Genomic DNA, 20,276 nt, shown 5'->3' on the forward strand with positions numbered 1-20,276 from the left:
AATTGTTGGAACAGCTGATTCGTTGAGCTCAAGCATGGGCTGTGAGATAACGCTAGATTGTTCTAACAGGCAGCACAGCACAAATAAGAGCTTGCGAACATGATAATATCAGAAAAGAATATATCAGTTGCCATTGTAATCCGTTTGGGATTTTTCCATCCCTAATCGAAGTTCAAATTCACTGGACGTATCTCAACGACTCCATCCTATCATCCCCAGTAGTCCAATGCGTTGTGATCAACAATCAAAAACCATATGCGGATGGGCCCAGTGGGCATCTCTTCAATTAAGTGCTGTTCAATGAGTGCCTACACTCGAAGCATGTAGTAGGCGATAAAGGCATCACACATTACATCTCTATCACTCAGAACCAGCCGATGATCCCGTGAAGTAGAAAAAAAGATGGGACCTGAACCTGCAACCCTGGGGAAGGCCTTACCGTAACTTCTGTCCGCAACCGCTGACCCTGCCGTTGGTGAAACCATAGAAATGCGCGCCCTTTCCGCCAAATACCGCTCAACATGAGGAAAGCCCGAAGTAATCTGTTTTGAAGATGACCAAATGAAACTAGGAGAGAAAATTGAAAAAAAAAAGGCAAGGCTCATTGTCCATCAGAAGACGAACTGTTCGGGGCAGATCGGTACTTTTTTGCCTTCGACTTCTTCGCAGTGTGCTCTTCGTTGTCCCGCTCTGCATACGACTTCCAAGTCCGCCAGCCTTCGTAGTCGATCAACGCTTGCATACAGCCCCATTCCATGACCTTCCGTTCGAGCCAAGGATAGGTAACGGGCTAGGATCCATCAAGTCAGGAGGCATTGAACATAAAGTCGGGGAAGGTTCATCACAAGACTTACCTTTGTCAAGAAGTCATTACACCCAGCGGCGAGAGCCTCATGTCGGTCGCTCTGTAATGAGCTGGCTGTGAGGGCGACGATGATTACAGGACTCTTGAACAACTCCCTATTTGGGAGCTTGTCTTGCTCACAAAGAACAGTCGGCTCCTCCGGCACGCCATCAGACTGTTGACCAATGCTCGAGGACAAGACGCCGATTGAGTTCAGCCTCTCCAGCCTGCGAATCTCACGGGTGGCTTCGAGCCCGCTCATGACGGGGAGCTGGATGTCCATCAAAACTAGGTGAAAGCCGCCCATGCGCCACTTGTTAACGGCCTCGCGGCCGTTCATAGCAGTCGACCAGCGAACCTTGAGACGCTTAACGAATGCCTCGAGTAGGCGCAAGTTGATGATATTATCCTCAACGATCAGCACATTGATCGGGGGCACACCGGGATTGAGGATCCCAGCAGACAACGATTGAACATCGGGCCCCTTTTTCTTCTTTCGCGACGATGGTGGGGGTCGAGGAGGCGATGTCTTCGCTGGCGGCGTGCCAGCAGCTCTGGTCGCAGATGTTGGTACGTCTTGAGCCGGAGGTGTTGGCAGAGGGGGGACAGGCGGCGCGCCTTGGGTGGTGTGCGGCTGCTCCGGAGAAGTATTCGAGTGGGCCCGGGACGTTCGAGGCAACGGGGCTTGCTGCACGCCATGACTGGAGTGACCTCCGGCACCGACAACATTGAGTATGGTTGGAGAGGAGGCATGCTGTCTCCCCAACCGGGGCCTCTCGAACCTTTCGCGATACCCGCGCGTCCTGGTGCCGCCGGGAGAAGGGATTTGGGGTACCTGTCCTGGATTCAACACCGAGATAGGATGAGAGGTACTATTCACCATGGAACTGGAGATGGTCACCGGTATCTGAGCAATGGCACCAGGTCCAAAATAGTCAGTGCTGCTCTCCATAGGTCGCATGTCTTCGTAGCTGACCGAGGCAAGGTGCTGCTCATGGGGAGGACCAGCCCTGGGCGAGGGTCGAGGGGTACGACGGACAGGGACATCAATCAACAAGGCCTCATCAACCGACTGTCCTCCTGGGTAGTATGCGTCCAATGTACGGGCCATTGGTTCCTCTGGGCCCAGGATGTGATCCTGCCGGTTTTCTTCCCTCGGGACGATGCGCAGCGTTAAGTCCGGAGCGTCATACTGCCGGCCGAGAGAATTGCTGTACTTGCGCAGGATTAGCTCACGCACGTCGTCAACTAAGTCGTCTTCGGTGATTGTAATCAGCGTTGGCGATCCACCTGGACGCTTGACCCAGATCTTCCGTGTCACCATGTTCGGGGTAAGCGGGGGAGGCTGCTCGATGGAGGACGAGTCTGGTTCATCCGAGGACCCCGCCGAGATCAGCAGCCGTCGGATCAAGCTCGCCTGTCGGCTGGGGAGCAGACTTTGGCGTCTCGAGAGAGTGGCTGTGCGGGTACAGGACTCGAACGCACGCGCCTGGCTGTTCTGGTTCGGGTCCGCGGGGCCTCCGTGGGTCGAGGATGGGGGAACGGGGGTTACGGATAGGGTGCCCGGGATCGCCGGGTCAGAGCTCTCGGAGGCGGGGACGTCGTCGCTTGCTCCGACTTTGCGGACGGGGTCAGTGGAGCCTCTTGGCTTGGGTGCGTCGGCGTCGGAGGGCACAGCGACAGGCGGCAGAGGCCTCGATGGAGACGGCAACAAGGAGGGCTGTGGATTGGCAGCAGTTGAGCTGTCAGCGACGATGGAACTGGTATTTGGGCCTTTGCTGGCAAGAGAAGCGCGGCGATGGCCGGGTTTGCTGGTAGTTGGGACGCCGTTGTCGCTGTTATTAAGATTGCTGCTGTGTGAGCAGATGAGTGACGGGCTGTTTGCGGCAGCTGTATCCGTCGTGCTGGTCCGTGCGGTCGCCGTCAGCGCGCCTGCCATGTAGGTGTAGGTCGGTGCGCTGTCGGGTCCAGAGGCGCTCAGGCTCAGGTCTGTCTTGTCGACATTGGGAATTCCTGTCAGCGATAGGTGCCTCGCTCGTTGTCGCCGTTTGTTTGTCGACTGCGCTCCGTTTTTCAGGCCGTCGGCTCTTGTGGCCGCCTTCTCGGTGGTGGTTGGACTGGTGGCTGCTTCTGTGTGGCTGCGGCTGCTGCCCTGGTCCGAGGGTTCCAGGGGAGCTATGGCTGTCTCGGCACCAAGACCTGTCCCCGGTCCCGTCGTCCCCGTCGTCCCCGTCGCCCCCGTTGTGCCGCCAGAGCCGCCACTCGCGCCTGGCTCGGCCGTGTTGGGGCTGGGGAGCGGCGAGATGCCCGAGTTCCGGCGTGGGAATTTGGCCCGCAGCTTGGACCTGAGGTCACCCATGACAGGCCGTTCAACCTCTTGGCCAAGGGCGCAATCGACGGCGGTCTGACAACTGGCGCTGGCTTTCTAGGTGCTGGAGGTGAGCTACGGCTCCAGACACGCCAGCTCCGAGGGCGGCATAGAGGTGCTGCTGCCTTGAGACGCTAGCTACAGTGACGACGTCCAAGCGAATGCAAGGTGTATCGGTTCAGCGTCCGAGAATAAGAATGCGTCTCTTAAGCCCACGGCGCACGAGCTGTCCGAGGGTCTGGCTCCGTGGTGGGTGGTCGGGACGCTCCATCGCAGCGAGAGCTGAGGATGCGAGTGTCGATAAGAAAGCTTGGCGAATGAAATGCTTGGTGTCCTTACGAGCTTAAATACACAGCAGATACGTAATTGATACGGTTCCATACACATACACCGTATCGTGCATATCTTGTCTTATCAAGTAAGTGGGATTTCCCAAGCGATATTTCTCCCCTGCTTTTCCTGTTCCAAACCTCCATAGCTGCACAAGTGCTTGCTTGTGCAGAAAGCATTCACAGAGGGGCAATTCGCAGACCGCCCTCCGCACGGCAGTCGGCAACCCTCAAGCAATTTCCAAATGCCTTTGCTTGGAGCAGTTGCTCATCAGGACCCAGTACCAAACATGGACCAGCTCTCAGTGCGAGAAAAGCTTGATATCAATGTCATATCAACCATGTTTCCATTCATCATCCCACTAGCTTTATGTTCAAGCTCCTTGCGGTGCCCATATCTGTCGTTCTTCTTCCTTTCCCCCTGTCTTTTCATTTGCGAAAACTCAGAGGTTCCTTCCTCCGTCCTCCTGCCCCTAAAGCGAGCTTCATGGCTTCGGGGTTCCGTATGCTCCACACATTCTCGCCGTTGCCCAAGGCACCAACCATACTTGGTCCTTCATCCCTAAGGCCTGGAGTCCTCCCCACTGTGGCCTGTCTACCACAAACGTCTGCACCTTGAATTGCCAGTTCAAATATAAAAATGGAGGACGTTGTGGTTTTAAACCCTCCACATTCCCTTGTTTCCCTTGATAAATCGTGCTGTTTGGCAAAATCCAAAAGACTTATTTCTCAGTTTCCTTTCTCCATTAACACATTTTCTCCGTCGCTCATATAGCCGGTGTTGTCCCGATCAATGCAAGAGTTTGCTTTTGGTCTTCTCCCATGATGCATCATACAAAGTGAAGGTGAATGAAGGAGAGCTTCCAATGATGCCGATCAACCAAAGAGCTCGAAGAAGAGGTCAATTCTGCTGGTTGCACCGGTTTTGTAGCACTCCAGGGAATCATCCGGACACCAAGCCGGATGACTCTTGGCTTAGGTCCCAACATGTGGAATACTTGTCATATAGCCATCTTTATTAACCCAAAGACTGGTGCAGAGACGATGCTAATAAACCAGAAACAGGAAAACGGTAGCAGGTTCGTGTAAAAGAAGCCAAAAACCGGAAGGCCACGGGACGGGGGAGTTTAGCAACCTCCCCGGACTGGCTGCGTACCCTTAGGAAACACCTTGCTGGAATCCCCATCACCGAGATATTGCTGGAGAAAGCGAATCTAGGTGTTGATGCAGAAACAGATTCGCTTTCTGTAACGGGCTTGTCGCCAACTGCAACTACATACCGATCTTTAGAATTTTTTTCTGAGATCGTGGAGCTGTGGGTTGGCGAAGCCCTTCTATTAGCCCCAAATGCCATCATCGAGATGAAGAAGGGTTCGCGGGAGGACACAGGCCCCATTCACGATGTCAAGCGTCTTGGTCATGGGGTTTTAAGGTCCGGATTTGCAATCGGTCACTGAAGATGGCGGCAAGAGCATCATGGCGACTTGAGTTTCACGGGCAGCTGGTTATGCGTCTTGTGTATTGTATTTAAATACATAACGCTAATGCCAATCCTTGAGTTCAGCGGATGAGTTTGTTTTAAGAATGGATCACAAGTCATCCACGGATCATAGATGATGGATGATAAACTATAGAAGTCGGCAACCTGTTGCGCGTTGCGGACCGGCAATCCCGGAAACAAAGTTCCTCGAAAAAAAATTGTCTCGACTCTGGCTTTTATCTCCTTGGCTCGCTGTCCTGGCGATGAGTTGAGTGTTGAAATGTTGGGTTTTAAAAGGGATACCGTGGGGTAAGCGGCACCCTGTTTAGTTCCAGCGTTTCTACGTGAGGGGTGGCCGTCATGATATCAGCACATCGATGGAGAGCGTTGGCGACCCATTGTTGCGTCAAAACGTGATCACCTGCATGACCACTAACAGGTCGCTGATCCCCATACTCCACAGCGCTCGTGGGCCTATGGATTGCTGTGTGCAAGCCGTCGATTGTGGGGCTCCGGTTTGCCAGATGTGCGGCCCGTCCCGTAGCTTTTCCACAACCATCGATCTAGCTTTGGTACTTGGTCACTGCCCATAAATCCTTCCAACAAACGTTCTATTGGCCGTCCGAAACTGTGTTTGATCAAGTACGTAGTAATATCGATGTTACATCGCCAATTTAGGCCAAAAGCATGCTAGCAAAGCCGAAGTACAGAGATTAATTAACAGTTACGCCAGTCTCGATCTCGAAGTGATCTTTCGGGTTGTTCGGGACGAAGGAAGATGACGTCTTCGAGTCTGGGCTCCTTTTCATGTCCACGACCTCGGCCACCAAAATCACCAGCGCATCTTGCGCAAATCAGAGTCCAGAATCGAAGAAGAGCCTGGCTTGATAAGCATCCAGAGTATTTTCAGTCGAGTGAACATGAGTTAGCAGGTAAATTGGCGCTGTCCCTCTTTGTCACTGAGAACGCGTTGGCATCAAGGAGATTGCCACTTCCATGCCACTCGCTTATCCCAGACAGTAATCAGTACTCAATCACGCGCCTGTCAGAGAAAATGAAAATCGCTAATTAGGGTACTATCAAGATCCGCTTCTGTACGACCACCTCATACGACGCTTCCAGACCCAGGAGGAGCGTGAGGCGGAGAATCGAGCTAAAGGATATGCCCGTGTCCTAGAAGGATCCCTTCTACGTGGTGAGGAACGAATGGCCAGGCTACGAGCTCAGACGGTTCAAGAAGAGCGAGAACGTGCCCGCCAGCAGCAGCAGGAGCAGGGGCAAGGAACAGGAGTAGACGGCGTCCGCGTTACTGGAGAGACTGCCCCCAAACACACCTTTCCCCCCAACGGGGGGCACGCCCGGGCTGGCCCATCAGCTAACACGAATGGTATGGGAGATGACGATATCCCTGGCACGACACTTAGCAGCTTGAACGCAGACCTCTTGCCCCCTCCGACGAATAAAGAGGAGGGACGTGCTCAGTGGGAAGAATTTCTGAGGGATCGGTTCATCCGTGGTGAAGATGACGACTTTGATTACTCGCTGATAGATGATAATGATGAGTACGATGTGCTTGAGAGACAAGAGCAAGAAGAAGCATGGTTTGACGAGGAGGAACCTGAGTGGGCCAGCAGTTGTGGTGAAGAGGGCGAAGGAGGAGGGAGGGTTTTGAAGGGGGAGACAGGAGTGCAAGATTTCTAAGCATGAAGATGGGAGGTTGTCCTCAATGGTCTCTGTGGTGCCATATGCCTAGTTTTGTTGGTAAGAGTCAAGACTGAAGCGTCTTTTGGCGACCTTATCAACATCGAAGCGAAATGCATCTTACTTAATTGACGAGTTTGGACGAAAAATGACTTGCCAGTACCAATCAGTATCGAGATAGTCATTTAGTACATAATGAACACCAAGCAACATTTTAGACGCCAAATTAGATCCTTTTAAACAAAAACCGAAATTAAAAAAGACATCAAATATGCTCACCCAAGCTAGAACAAGTCAATAGGCGACCCGTCATCTCCCTCTCAGGAGTTCACAGCCTGCTGGTAGTACTTCTCCAACACCGGAACCCACCGAGGGTGCACCCGCCCAATCTTCTTCACCTTCATGCCGTCTTCGACTGTGTAGACCCGTTTACAATCCAGTCTCGCGGTAGGCGCGATATAGTGTTCAGGGTCCTCGACAATCACGGCAATTGGCGTCCGCATGAATTTCTCATCATCGTAAGGCAGGGGTGGGTCGACGGTAACGCGATAAAGGACTGCCACGTTATCCGATCGACTTGTTTTAGACGCACCTTTCTTATATGTGGTGACGCTAAAGCATATCGAGTGGTCATAGCGTCGCTGAACGACGACAAACCAACGGTAGCGTGCGATAGGCCTCGATTCGGCTTCCTCGCCAAAGGCCTGACATTTCTTGTCCAGCTTGGAATCAGGGGATAGCTCTGTCTGGGCCTCTGGTGCTGGTTCGTACCACATCATTTTGAATATTCGCCCAGGAATGAAGAAGCGTTTTGGCATCTTGACAACTTCAAATCCTATGTCAGGTATCCTCGTCCAGTTAGCACTATTGGGGCCATAAAAAAACCCTTCGATGATTCTTGGAAAGACTGGCTGGACCTTACCTCGAGATTCGGAATTTAGACGAGTCGGAGGCTTTTGATAGTCTGCATATCTGATATATTGGCCATCTGGAACATCATATTAGTATCATTTGGCAAAAAGAGACTGCAGATCACCTGAAACCTACTTGGAAATTTTTTAACCCAATCCTTGGCATCATCATCCCATTCCCACCGGGTGCTGTCACTGCCCGAAGCCGTTGGTTGCAGTTCTTCCGACAAAAATATTTTATCAGTATGATATTACAAATGCTTCAACAGAGCAAGCTTACCTCTGCCCTCGGCAACCCAGCAGTGACGTTCGTCACTCCATGTCCAAAATATGAGCTCCTCCTGGGCTTGAGATGGACTCGTTGGCTGCTCTATCCTATCGGTGCTTCGGAGATCTTCTTTGGAAGCTGAATCGCAAACTGGGCCGGATGCCTCTGCAGGTGTAGAAGGCGGCCTACGAGCCATTTTGATGATTGTGATTATGCTCAATGGTTAGCACTATCTCTCGACCGCGGTTAATCAACTGCGTACATTTTTCCTGGGACAACGGACAACGTAAAGCGTTTTCTACCGAACACTCTTGTAGCAACTTCGACAACGCATGGTGCATAAGTTCTCAGGATGGAGGACTGAACACATTACGGCATTGTGTGCCCGGTAAACGCTGCCGACGTAGTTGTGGCTGTACTGGGCGGTTATCGCGCGAACGGGGACCTAGGTGGGGATCAAGAAGGGAACCAAAGAGTCAAGAACTGATATGTAGGCCGCATGGTTAAGGACGATCCCTGACTGGCGGCATTAGGATCTCAAGTATCAAAGTTTTGGAAATGGATTACAGGGCCAGAGAGGTATTTATCTGCTCGTTCCTGACTTGTTTGCTCTTCCGATACGGATTATGGGCATGAATTTGGATTTCTTTGTAATAAACCTGTAAAATTTTTGGAGAGCCTGGCTAACGCGGAAAGTTGGAACTAAATATAGAATTCCAATTTCCTAATTAGTCCAGTCTACTCCCCCCAACCGGCGGGTGTCCAACTACAAATACAGGATGTTCAAAGCCTTATGCCCACCCCCATGAAAAAGTGAAGCGGTTGGCCCGAGCTCTCTGGTTGGAATATAAGGAGAGTATGCAGATAAGATGATACGCCCTGTCGAGTCCAAATTTCGTATTGAATCCGGACAGCGAGATCAGGCAAAGCGGAACAGGTGGATTAAGGCCCAGTCTACCGGAACTTAGGTGACTAGGTCATAAAGGACATTGTAAAATGACATAACACGTTCTAAAAGGGTTATTAAGAGCGACATTGGAGAGAAGTGTCGTATGGACAGCCTCCCAACCACCCGCGACGTAATTATACAGAGCAACTATGAGCTCATTACCGCATTTCCCATTCTCCTCACACATGCCGTCCTCTTTTACACATACCCATACCGCTAATCTGACCATCACAGCAGTACTGCTGAGGATAAGTGTCTTAGTTACCACTTAGCTCAGGGATGTTCGGATGTTGGGGGTACACTGGCTGCTGGGCTTGTTGTGGTGGTTGGGGAGATTGCCCTGCCTGCTGGTAGTATTGCGTGTTAAGCTGCGCATGCGCAGGCGGACTGTATGGCTGCTGATAGGGCTGATACTGGTGCTGGTTCTGGGGCTGGCTTGCAATTTCACGGCTGTCTGCCTCTACAACGCTCTGAGGCGGCGGTGAAACTGAGCTATACAGAGCGACGGTAGCTCCTGGAGATACAGGTTGCGCAGTTGACGTTTGGGACACCGGCGTCGAGGTGGCATTATATGGGTAGGGAGAAGGAGTCGATGACGGTGGTTGTTGTGGGACATAATACCCAGCGAGCTCGGGGTTCTTGGTTTCTCCAACAACAGGTTGTTGCTGCATCGCTTGACTTCCGTTCGGTTTTCCCGAAGTCGTATCCGCTGCGGTTACAGCCTTACTCGCCTTTGCCTTGCGCCGGTACCACCAAACGGCGAATATCAGGCCGGCTATGAGGAGTGCTCCTATACCCACCCCAACGCCAATACCCACCTTCGCTGCGGCTGACAAACCACCCTTATCATTCTTGTCACTTTTACAAAATAGACCTGGTCAGTCGACGTTGCGAAGATCTGAGAAAGAGATGGGGTCATACGTGTCTTCAATGTTTGCGTTGTTTCCAGCGCCATAATTCTGATTAGGAGTTCCGCCAGAGTTTGCGGTAGGTCTACACAACTGATTAGCTGCGTCCGGTCATTGGAAGCATGGCAATGAAAGAACACTTACTGGAAAGATCTTGTGGGGACCTTGGTAGTCAGTCCGTTTGGCGCCGACCCACAAAGGCTCATGTACATTGACAGTTCCAGTGTCCTGTAGTCTGGCTGCTTTGTTAGCATTATTGTCATTCTGGGTAAGAACCGAACGGACTAGCATACAGTCGACGCTGTAGAGACTAATACAGGAACCCGTGGCAACCCTGTCGTAGAAGCAGTCGAGGTAGCCGTCGCCGTAGTTGCAAAGACAGGAGGAGAAGGCACCGTAATAATCGGCCTTCGTCATCATGTCAGGCAAGCAGCTTGTTATGAAGCTGGTGCACTGATACGCATAGTTTAGCCTCTAATTGGCCGATTGGGTTAGCATCATAAAGACTCCTATGCACAGAATAGTGAGAAGAGGAACCTACAAGACAATCGGAACAGCTATCGGAGGGACAGGTGTAGGTGTCGAATGAGACCGTAAACAACCCATCAAACTGGCGCTGCTGAAGCAGCGGATTGCGCGATTGGAGGATGAGCCGGGGCAGGGGGACACCGATCTCTGGAGACGGAGTGACTGCCGGAGGGAGCGGCGGAAGCGTGCTCGGTGATGGTGTTGGTGACACCACGGACGGCGGTGGCAACAGCATGGCGGAGTGTTGTGTCGCGCAGAAACAGAGGAGACGTTGCTTGTTTTGGGTATCGATCACGGCGTCACAGAAAAGGGCTCCGTGACGCGGACGCGAAGCCTTGCTTAATGACAACGCAAGGTCCTCCGTGACTTTGTGTCTAGCGCAGGCTGCGATTGCTACGGACACATGACGGATACGTAGAGAAGGGAGAGTGTTTAATCGCGTCGCGGGCTTGCGAAGGATTTAATCCTTTGTAGGTAACCCCAGGCCGCGAAGCTTGTTCTTGACCCACTAGGTGATTTCCCGATCCCAGCAAAAACTAGCATTTTGTCCAATGGAAAAGGGCACAGGAGCAAAGGGCCAAATTAAGAGGAGCGCTGATGCAGTGGAAGATTGGATGTGTGGCGTTGTGCAGGCGATGTGATAGGGTAATTTGATGAGATTTGGATAGCTTCGCGAAGCCAAGATGACTGGGCTCTCAGCTTTTCTTGGCAGCTAGATGCCCTCTCCTGCCAGAGTCGTCTTGCATTGGTCCTGTTCGGCGCACAGCCACATGGCCTTCTCATCATGGGTTACTAACAGAAGCTACATCATGGATTTATTATATATGTAGACCTAGAAGCAGAGTAAGCCGAGTCTCATACTTGTCTCCAAGCCGAATGGTTTTCGAGCACCACCTGGAAAGCGGACAACGAGCTAGCTAGCCGAGGACAATCAGTCTCTTATCACGGTAACTCTGTAGGTAAGTAGCTTACCTAGGTATCTGGAAACTAGTTGAAAGCCAGGGGAGATGGTACGGAGACATGGATGACCCAGCAACCACTGGAGCTGTGTGCGTGTTTAGCAAGACTTCTTGCGACTGCTGAGTGCGCAGCTAGCAACATTGGGCGCAAAATATTTCGGTAGTACTGCCTAACCACCGCCTATTACTTTTACACCAGGTATGAATTGGAGGATGGGGTTCGGCGCCGGGAGCTGCAAGGTCGCCGGGGATGCGGCTCTGTGAAGCATCCAATACATATATATCCACCAAATCACCGTTGCCTTGGATTCATCAGGACTAGTGTATCGGGTACCCTGAGGACATATCGTAGGTGGGGATGAACGTAGGAAGCGGTTCTGGGGCCCCACGGGTCAACCAACGAGTGCTGCGTTTTCTGCTTCCGCATTCCCCACCCTCCCAGATATCATCCTTTGCAGACTGCAGACGACAGTCGCCACCTGACCCCTCCAACCTAATCCTGAGTCTCCACGAGCCCCCCATGCGGCGGTCCGTGGATGTTGACGCTGCGGATGAGAATCAAAGGGATTCGGGACGAGCTGACATACAATCGTACAGCTCTCCCTCTTGCAATACTTGAGCTTCGAAATTACCAAAGAGAGGAGGGACTGGGGAGGAGTCGATGCTGTCTTCTCCCGTCACCGTCTTGAAGTCTGTTCTCGACTTCGGCATCTCGACCCAGAGGTGTTTCTGAACTCTCAGCAGGCGCATGTGACGTCTGGGTCAAAGCACACTGGTTTCACAATAACACGCCCAGCAGTATCCTAAGTTGTGCCGCCATGCTTGGGCTTCACGGCACGGGACCCCGCAGACCCGCCAAGTCGGATGCTGGCAAGACGGTTAAATGGGGATAAATAGGAAATGGGGCCAAATATCCTACATTCCGACACCCAGCGCCTGGTTGACTGGGACGATCCAACACGACGGGCCGTCATGGAAGATCATTAAGGAAGGGGGTAAGAAGGACGCACTGGTCAACGGCTGTGTTTCTATATAAGCTGTCGTTCGTGTCCTCAGTGGCCCCGTGGATTGCATCCTCCAGGCCACCATCGTCATCTTCATTGCCACATCCTTAAAACGCCAAAGAGCCTTCTCCCATACACACTCCCTGCTCCTCGATCTGCACCCCGCAACCCCTCTCTGCCTAAGCTCCTCACCCCACTCTATAAGTCAGACAACGACGCCTAGTTAACACCATGGCTCCCCTCATCACCCACATCTACACAGCTGACCCCTCCGCCCACGTCTTCGAAGGCAAGATCTACATCTACCCCTCGCACGACCGCGAGACCGACATCCAGTTCAACGACAATGGCGACCAGTACGACATGGTCGACTACCACGTCTTTAGCACTGAGTCCCTCGACCCGGCTGCCCCCGTGACTGATCACGGCGTGGTCCTCAAGATGGAGGACATCCCGTGGGTCTCCAAGCAGCTTTGGGCCCCTGATGCCGCCTTTAAGAACGGCAAGTACTATCTGTACTTCCCGGCCCGCGACAAGCAGGGTATCTTCCGAATTGGTGTGGCCGTCAGCGACCGTCCGGAGGGTCCCTTCACTCCTGACCCGGAGCCGATCAAGGGCAGCTACAGCATCGATCCAGCCGTTTTCGTCGACGATGACGGCGAGGCCTACATGTACTTCGGCGGTCTGTGGGGCGGCCAGCTGCAGTGCTATCAGAAGGGCAACAACATCTTTGACGCGGAGTGGCAGGGGCCGAAGGAGCCGTCGGGAGAGGGCGTGTACGCTCTGGGCCCGCGCGTGGCCAAGCTGACGGACGACATGCGGCAGTTCGCTGAGGATGTGCGCGAAATCGTGATCCTCGCACCCGAGACGGGGAAGCCCATCGCCGCTGACGACCATGACCGCCGCTTCTTCGAGGCCTCGTGGATGCACAAGTACAACGGGAAGTACTACTTTAGTTACTCGACCGGCGATACCCATTATCTGTGCTATGCCGTTGGCGACAGCCCGTATGGACCCTTCACCTACGGTGGCCGCATCCTGGAGCCGGTGCTCGGCTGGACCACGCATCACTCCATCGTCGAATTCCAGGGCCGTTGGTGGCTGTTCCATCACGACTGCGAGCTCAGCAAGGGTGTTGACCACCTGCGCTCTGTCAAGGTCAAGGAGATCTTCTATGATTCAGAGGGCAGAATCCTCACTGAGAAGCCTGAGTAAGCAGTGGTTGGGCAACAAGTTGTAAATTTGTTAGAAATGTCTTGGCTACAACGGTAAGGGTGTTTTGGGTATAACATCAAAAGGACAAGATATTTCAAGGGTATATATGAATATATATGTACGAGAAAATGATCATGAATGAACCAAATCCAAAATGCCTGCCCGCTCTTCCGAGTGTTGCGTGTATGCCTGCTGACAGCTGATGGGTTATGGTGCCGGTATCTATGCGCGCTGTATGAATCCAACCAACATCACGCACACCTCTAAATCCAACACACGAAAATAACAAACCAAGAACATAGGGAAAGCAAAGAGATAGAGAAACCCAGATATCCCAAAACTCCGTCCCTTTTCAATCCTGGCCCATCACACCTGCCGTCAACCCCTCCAATGCCCGCTCATAACGCCCAGGGTTGTGATCAACCAGCATACACTTCCCGAGCCTAACCTCTCTAAATCTCTTCTCCACGTCTCTGACATATTTCAGCACCACGTTCTTCCCTTTTCTGCCCCCCCTCATCATCTTATCTTTCTCAGCCTCCACAACAAACACCTCTCCAGGAGGAACCAGTTTCTCCCCCACCATACTGGCCCTCAGCCCTTTTAACAACGCATATGCCCATTCCTGCGTCCGCTGCTCCTCCTCACTGTTGCTTCCACTTCCAAAACCGCTAATCTTTGCGGCCTCGGTCATCAGACCTTTCAAAATCTTCTTCCAGAGTTCCGCTCGGGCAGCGCTGCTGTCCGACTTGAGCGCAAGTGCGGCCGCCTGCATGTCGTGCAGTACACCCAGCGATAAGTACGGCACGATATCGTGACCGTTGACAATCGTAGTGATCAAACCACGTGTAGCGTCGCGCAAGGCGGGGGAGATCGTAGCCGGCGGGCCGTAGGCAAAGACGTGAATGGCGCGACCAGCGGGTAAGCAAACATGCGGAGTAGTGATCGGTTGTCCGGTGACGAGGCTAGTTTGTGTGGACGACGGATGAGTGATATAGCGTGTGTGCGGCTCGGCAGTGGTGACAAACGGTGTTCCTGGGGACTGGGCTGGTTCGGCAAGCATGATGCCAAGAAGCGTGGTGACGGCACCGCCGAGGGAGTGGCCCGTCAGAACCAGGCCGTAATCAGGGAATTCTTCGAGGGCGGTCCGCAGGGTGGCCAGCACCTTGCCGTCGCCGCCGTAGAGCAGACGCCTGGCAGATGCATGGACACCCTTGTGGACCTTGTATGTGCGTCCCCGCCACAGCATATCGTCATAGTCGCAAGTCATGTCGGCCAGGACGTCCTCGAAACCAAGCGTACCACGACAAGTGAGGACCACGGCTTTGGACTCGTGGTCTAGGGAAATGTAATGCACAAGAGGGACACCGGTGTTGGTTGACCCAGAAGAATCCGAGCCTCCATTAGGATCGACGAACGAGGAAAGAAGAATGTCGCTTGGATTCGATCGGGTGTGATGAGCAAACGACCGCAATTCTTGGTGTGTGTCGCGAAGGTCCGAAGGCAAGGGAGGCATCTTCGTCCCGATTCCCAAGAACTGAAGAAACCGCAACCCGTAGGAAGCAGAGGCGAACCGCATATACCGAGTAATATTGCGCACGAGATGGTTGTGTGGGAACATGCCATCCAAGACCCCGTTTTGCTTGAGTTTGTCCAATGCTGAGTCGTCACCGAACGCAGTTCTGGCCACTGTTCCTTGGTAAGAAACCACGGATGCGTCTCCTGCATCGGCGGCCAAGGTGTAAATGCTCGGCGTATAGGACTTCATTCGCCGGTGGTCTGTTCGTGCAATGGCATTGGCGTCTTTCCCACCCCAGCTGCTTTCGTCCAATTCTTCAAGCATCGAGGCCCGGGGATCTTCTGTCATCGAATAGGTTTCAGCCAATGAAATTGTCGATTGCCGCACACTTTCGCGAATCGTGACGAAACTTGCGACGGAAGGGCTTCTCTTAACTGGAGCCCGCCGAAGATTTTCGACATTCCCTTCGCTGCTGAGAACCGACAACCCATCTCCCGAGTATGGCATGGACAGCTGACTTGAAGGGTCGAGCCTGTAAGAAGAGTGTTGAGCGCCCTCGGATACTGTCCAAGTACCAGACAAGGCATGTTGCTTGTTGCTCGACGTCGGAAACCGCGTGCTCAAGTCATTCATATCAAGCAATGACGGTGATTTTCGAACAACGGTTTGCAGTCCCTGTCTTGTTGAAGAGGACATTGATCGGTTGACCCCAGGCGACGAGGTGTTGGAGGGATGGCATGGCACAGAAGGGTTCGAAATCGCAGTGACAAAGCTGTCTCGGCTGCTTGAAGGCAAGGTCGAAGGCATGCAGGAAGACACTTTGCTTTCTGCGTCGCTGCCAAAAGGAGGGAATGTTTCAGAGGCTTCACGATCGCTGATTAGCCTACTGGACGGTCTTGTATAGTTTGATTGGTCCAGCTCGCAACTGTCGATGAAATTGACATTGCCATCAACCTGCTGGAAGGAGGTTGTCCGCATCTCATGATGGCGTTCGCGACGGAACACATATCGCGTATGCCGTCCCGGTCTCTCACTGGCCCCTTGCCGTGCAGAATCCGTCACGGCCAACCCGGTGCTCTGCTCTACCAGCTCGATACCAGGTGGTGGTCGGACAACAGCTGGCTGGTCATCACTGATAACATCGACCCTGATGATGTCGTACGCAAAACTTTCTCGGTTGATAGCGACTTTGGCGTTAGACGGTAAGGCCCTCATAATCTCGCGTTCGAGTTCCATGGTCAGCACACTATCAGCCCGTTGTGTCTCATCCTCATGGGCGTCTCGGCGCTGCAAAGCCGCTAAAATGGGGGCATGAGATAGAGCAGATGAATAATCATTCGCGCGGCTATCAAGTTGCAACGCGGTGATAGGCACGACAACATCCCAAACAACTTCTTCTGTCCGAAACGCGCGCGCCTCCTCCTCTAGCAATTGACGACATGTAGTCTGAAGGTATGCCAGGCCGCAAAAGACCATTACTAGATCAGTAACAGACACCCTTTCTCCTGGGGCGCCGGTGGCCGGGTTCTGAAACTCTCGACGGACTAGCGCGATGATGCTGGTGATGGCGCGAGAGGAATCCGTCGAACCAAAAAATCTGTCTATCGTCGTGAGGGCGAACTGAGAAGTTTCGGAAGCCAAAGACAAAGTAGCGCTCGTCATGTTGAAGCCCGCCGCAGTCCAAAAGGCGGCGTTATTCAAGCTGGAATGGAGGAACTCGATCGCTTTTTGGAGCGTGGTCTCGGTTTCGGCCCTTGCCAGCTCCGACTCGGTGCTGGAAACGACGTCCTTGCCAGCCAAATACAAGATATTTTCGAGAACAGACCTGCTCAACTCGATGGTCGATAGCGCCGTGTGTTTGGCGACGTTCAAACCACAACCTCCCAGTCTAGTCCCAAGCTGGATAGCCAGATTCGTAGACCGCGTGGCAAGGCTAATCAGACTGGCCATCCGCTGGGGGAGAAGGGGATCGCCATGGTCGGAAGATGTCGAACTAGCAGGATCTCGGGCCTTGGACTCGGCACGGTGTCCTGTAGGCACCACGGCCAGCAGAGATTCCACCGGCGCTGGCCCCGAATCCATCGCCGAATCCTCCTTATTGCTTTCGCTGCTGAAGAAGAGCAAAGGAATAAACATAAGATGAATATGTTAGAAGAACAGACAGTTTCTTGGTGTTGACGCCATGAGACGGCAATAGCGTTGTCGCGTGTCGATTCCTGTCGTCTGGAGTTGCTTTATGGAGGGATGAATGATGGGATAACCGCACACGGGATGGGCCGCCCGCGCTTTTGAGTCGAATTGCAAAGCTTGTTGACGTTACGGTCCCATTTGCCTTACTGCATTCCAGCCCAATGCGGTTTCAGGGGCCCGATCAAGATGTTAGCAAGCAAATCCAGGCATGTGACGACACTGGGGAAGGCCCTGGGGTGGTCACTTGGTCGTTATTCGACCCACCCCTCCAACAGTCCCTTAACAGCTGCCAAGCACACAACACGTGTACCGGGACTCCCTAAAAAGACTTCCGCAATGCGTTGCTCCACACCAGGTTCCCTTTTCCACTGGTCCGTTTTATGCTCTGGGTGACAGGATGGCTTGTAATTTCCCAACAGGTTGCACTGATGTGAGAGGTAACCGGGATGGCCGAACAGATAGAAATGCCGAGGCGGTTCCCACGCTCCAGACAGGACGCCCTGTGATGCGAAATGATGCGTCGTCGTTGATGGGTTGGTTGGTGTTAGGGGGTGGGGGTGGGTGGGTGAGGAACGGCTGTGACCTGCAGTGGATATGCTGTAGGTTGTTACTGCCGTGGCTCGAAACAGCAGCAATAGATGCCAGCCCCGATCTGGGAGCTGCAAAGAACGCCTTGGAAAGCGATTTGGCGGATCGCTGCCTTTTCGATCTGTCGCAGCCCGTGAAATAAGGCCACAAAATGCCGCAACACCCAACAATTTTTTTAGTGCAGGAAGTAGGCGTTGGGGATTTAAATTGGCTGCACCCTCGGTCGCGTGGCCAAAAATGCTGGTGGTGGTGAGAGTGGTGACGCTGTTGAGCGCGTGGCTGCTGGGGTCCAAGAACGGCTGCCGAATGAGTGGGGCGACAGTACCGCCTGAATGCCCCAACGTGGGGATCCCCCATGGTTGGTTACAACACCAATAATTGTGGGCCTTGATCCAAGTCACAGGCGGGGCAAGATCGCGGAGGGGTGGCCAGGCCTTGGCAGGGACCATGCCCCGCGTTGGCCTGATCTCTCATCCAGCATCCGAACATCTGAACCCAAATCGCATGCCTTCCCTATCGCGCTAGACGCCAGAATAGGACCACATTCACACGCGCGCCCGTTATGCATTGAACATTAGCTTCTAGAATCCGAAAACAGGCAGATCATTCGCAGCTTACGGCGCCCCCTCCAGCAACCGGCCGATCAACTGTAGCGGCCCTTGGCTCATCAGATCCGACAAACCAGCCCTTCAGACATCCGCCCACGAGTCACAAGAATTACAATGGCAGAGAAGGAGCTCTTCCCTTCGGAATACCTCTCTCCTGAGGTGCAAGCTCAACTCCCTGAGGGTTATAAGCTCCGGGCGCTCAGAAAGACGGACTACGACGCTGGCTTCCTCGATGTGCTGCGCGTACTGACAACCGTGGGCGACATCCCCAAAGAGAAATTTGAAGAGCGTTTCGACTGGATCTCGAAGCAGGATAGTTCGTATTTCATCATCGTGATCGAGGATACCAATTCCAGTCCGCCTAGAATTGTGGGCACCGGTGCTTTGTTAGTGGAGCGCAAATTGTGAGTGTTCTGGCTTGTCTCTTGTGAGTAAATTAACATACAGACAGAGCTGAAACTGACACGCATCCCTACAGCATCCACCAGCTTGGTTCTGTTGGACACATCGAGGATATTGCCGTGGCTAAGGATCAGCAAGGCAAGAAACTGGGCCTTCGCTTGATTCAGGCCTTGGACTATATCGCTAAGCAGACTGGTTGCTATAAAACGATCCTAGACTGCAGCGAACACAATGAGGGCTTCTATGTCAAGTGCGGCTTCAGAAGGGCTGGTCTTGAAATGGCCCACTACCACGAAGGCCCTAAGAGTAACTCCACGCAATAAATCACAGAAGAGTGCTCGGGGTTTATCTACCGAGCAACAGACAGATCTTGTCCATCCAGGCCATGTTAAACGAATTGCATCCACGAAGATTTCATTGGTACCCATGTACGACTGGGTGGCCCGCGACAAGCTTTCGGCTGTCCGCTCCGCATCATCAAGACTACCTAGACCGTATCGGTTGATGAAGCGCTTCAGGCCATATATTAAGGGTCGGCAAACAGTTGTTTCGGCAACTTGTAATGCGCAGGCATCGTTGGATTAGAGGATACAATGCCATTGAATACGTGAGTCAAAGTGTTTATTTGAGGGTTTTACCAGAAAGAATGCCAAGTCTCCGTCGAACTCCATGGAGTGTGTGCTATTAGTACAAGTCGCCCGAGCTGTTTCTTGTTCTCTATATTATATGCTTTATATCCGCCGCTTTTCAAAGTCGGGCCATGGTCGTTGTCGGCTTTCCCGCGGTGGCACCACATCCCCTTCCCCCCTCCGCTCCCGGCCCCTCTCCTCAACTTCCCCTACATTAGAGCTTAAACGAGCTAGTATCACATGTTTGCATGTGATCCTTGATAGCAATTTCATTTTAATGGCATCGTGTGTGCCTGAGGCAGTGATTCTGAGAAGGGATTTTCCAGTTCCATCAAGGAATTTTAGAACTCTCATCTATATCCGCCCCTGCTTACTGAGCTCCTCTGACCCTTATAGTTTCATGATCCGTCAAAGCCCTTCACACACAGCTAGTATTCATCAATAAGGCACAGATGCTGGACATAGATGCATAATTCAGATTGACTAGATATGAACTCACCCGCTTCTCATCCTTGGTAGGCCCTGTAGGCTTTGCTCAGCTGGCCCACGATTCGTCAGGTGTCGGCCTGCCGGCCTTCGGAGATCCCCAATGTCCTCCAGATATCACCCCTCTCAATCCCTCGGACAAGCTTTAGTATAAGGTCATCGGACTTTCTGTTGATGTGTGCCCTCCCCACTTTCGATATCAAGACAATGAGGAGCCAGGCTGACATGTGGTCTTTCCGCGAATTCAACGCGCTGGTTTCCCGGGTGCGATGCGCCTTGGTCCAGTCCCAGTAAGTTGGTTGAGTCATTATTTCAAACGGTCAATGATATCTGAAGTCCGAGGGAAACAGTCATTAACAGTTGCCGGCTGCGCCTTCTAGGGCTCGTCAA

At 52.9% G+C, this 20,276-nt stretch overlaps 7 protein-coding genes across 7 annotated transcripts; 3 read left to right on the top strand and 4 right to left on the bottom strand.

The window, feature by feature from the left end:
• Nucleotides 1–601: 601 nt before the first annotated feature.
• On the bottom strand, nt 602–3,203 carry CTHT_0011400 (putative response regulator protein; the record flags this gene model as incomplete). Its single annotated transcript, XM_006691596.1, has 2 exons — nt 602–790; nt 855–3,203. The coding sequence occupies 2 exons, from the start codon at nt 3,201–3,203 to the stop codon at nt 602–604; spliced, it is 2,538 nt and encodes an 845-aa protein (XP_006691659.1).
• A 3,024-nt stretch (nt 3,204–6,227) lies between these two features.
• CTHT_0011410 (uncharacterized protein) lies at nt 6,228–6,722 on the top strand (the record flags this gene model as incomplete). The annotated part of the gene is made up of 1 exon (XM_006691597.1): nt 6,228–6,722. The coding sequence occupies one exon, from the start codon at nt 6,228–6,230 to the stop codon at nt 6,720–6,722; it is 495 nt and encodes a 164-aa protein (XP_006691660.1).
• A 320-nt stretch (nt 6,723–7,042) lies between these two features.
• Nucleotides 7,043–8,097, bottom strand: CTHT_0011420 (uncharacterized protein; the record flags this gene model as incomplete). Its single annotated transcript, XM_006691598.1, has 4 exons — nt 7,043–7,557; nt 7,645–7,710; nt 7,770–7,853; nt 7,914–8,097. The coding sequence occupies 4 exons, from the start codon at nt 8,095–8,097 to the stop codon at nt 7,043–7,045; spliced, it is 849 nt and encodes a 282-aa protein (XP_006691661.1).
• A 1,010-nt stretch (nt 8,098–9,107) lies between these two features.
• Nucleotides 9,108–10,521, bottom strand: CTHT_0011430 (uncharacterized protein; the record flags this gene model as incomplete). Its single annotated transcript, XM_006691599.1, has 5 exons — nt 9,108–9,708; nt 9,772–9,843; nt 9,903–9,993; nt 10,052–10,232; nt 10,300–10,521. The coding sequence occupies 5 exons, from the start codon at nt 10,519–10,521 to the stop codon at nt 9,108–9,110; spliced, it is 1,167 nt and encodes a 388-aa protein (XP_006691662.1).
• A 1,959-nt stretch (nt 10,522–12,480) lies between these two features.
• On the top strand, nt 12,481–13,464 carry CTHT_0011440 (xylosidase-like protein; the record flags this gene model as incomplete). Its single annotated transcript, XM_006691600.1, has 1 exon — nt 12,481–13,464. One exon carries the CDS (start codon nt 12,481–12,483, stop codon nt 13,462–13,464), a length of 984 nt encoding a protein of 327 aa, XP_006691663.1.
• A 352-nt stretch (nt 13,465–13,816) lies between these two features.
• On the bottom strand, nt 13,817–17,119 carry CTHT_0011450 (triacylglycerol lipase-like protein; the record flags this gene model as incomplete). The annotated part of the gene is made up of 1 exon (XM_006691601.1): nt 13,817–17,119. One exon carries the CDS (start codon nt 17,117–17,119, stop codon nt 13,817–13,819), a length of 3,303 nt encoding a protein of 1,100 aa, XP_006691664.1.
• A 1,364-nt stretch (nt 17,120–18,483) lies between these two features.
• Nucleotides 18,484–19,094, top strand: CTHT_0011460 (glucosamine-6-phosphate acetyltransferase-like protein; the record flags this gene model as incomplete). The annotated part of the gene is made up of 2 exons (XM_006691602.1): nt 18,484–18,773; nt 18,848–19,094. 2 exons carry the CDS (start codon nt 18,484–18,486, stop codon nt 19,092–19,094), a joined length of 537 nt encoding a protein of 178 aa, XP_006691665.1.
• Between the last annotated feature and the right edge of the window lie 1,182 nt (nt 19,095–20,276).

This window comes from Thermochaetoides thermophila (assembly GCF_000221225.1).
Source record: "Thermochaetoides thermophila DSM 1495 unplaced genomic scaffold scf7180000011814, whole genome shotgun sequence".
Classification (NCBI taxonomy): domain Eukaryota; kingdom Fungi; phylum Ascomycota; class Sordariomycetes; order Sordariales; family Chaetomiaceae; genus Thermochaetoides; species Thermochaetoides thermophila.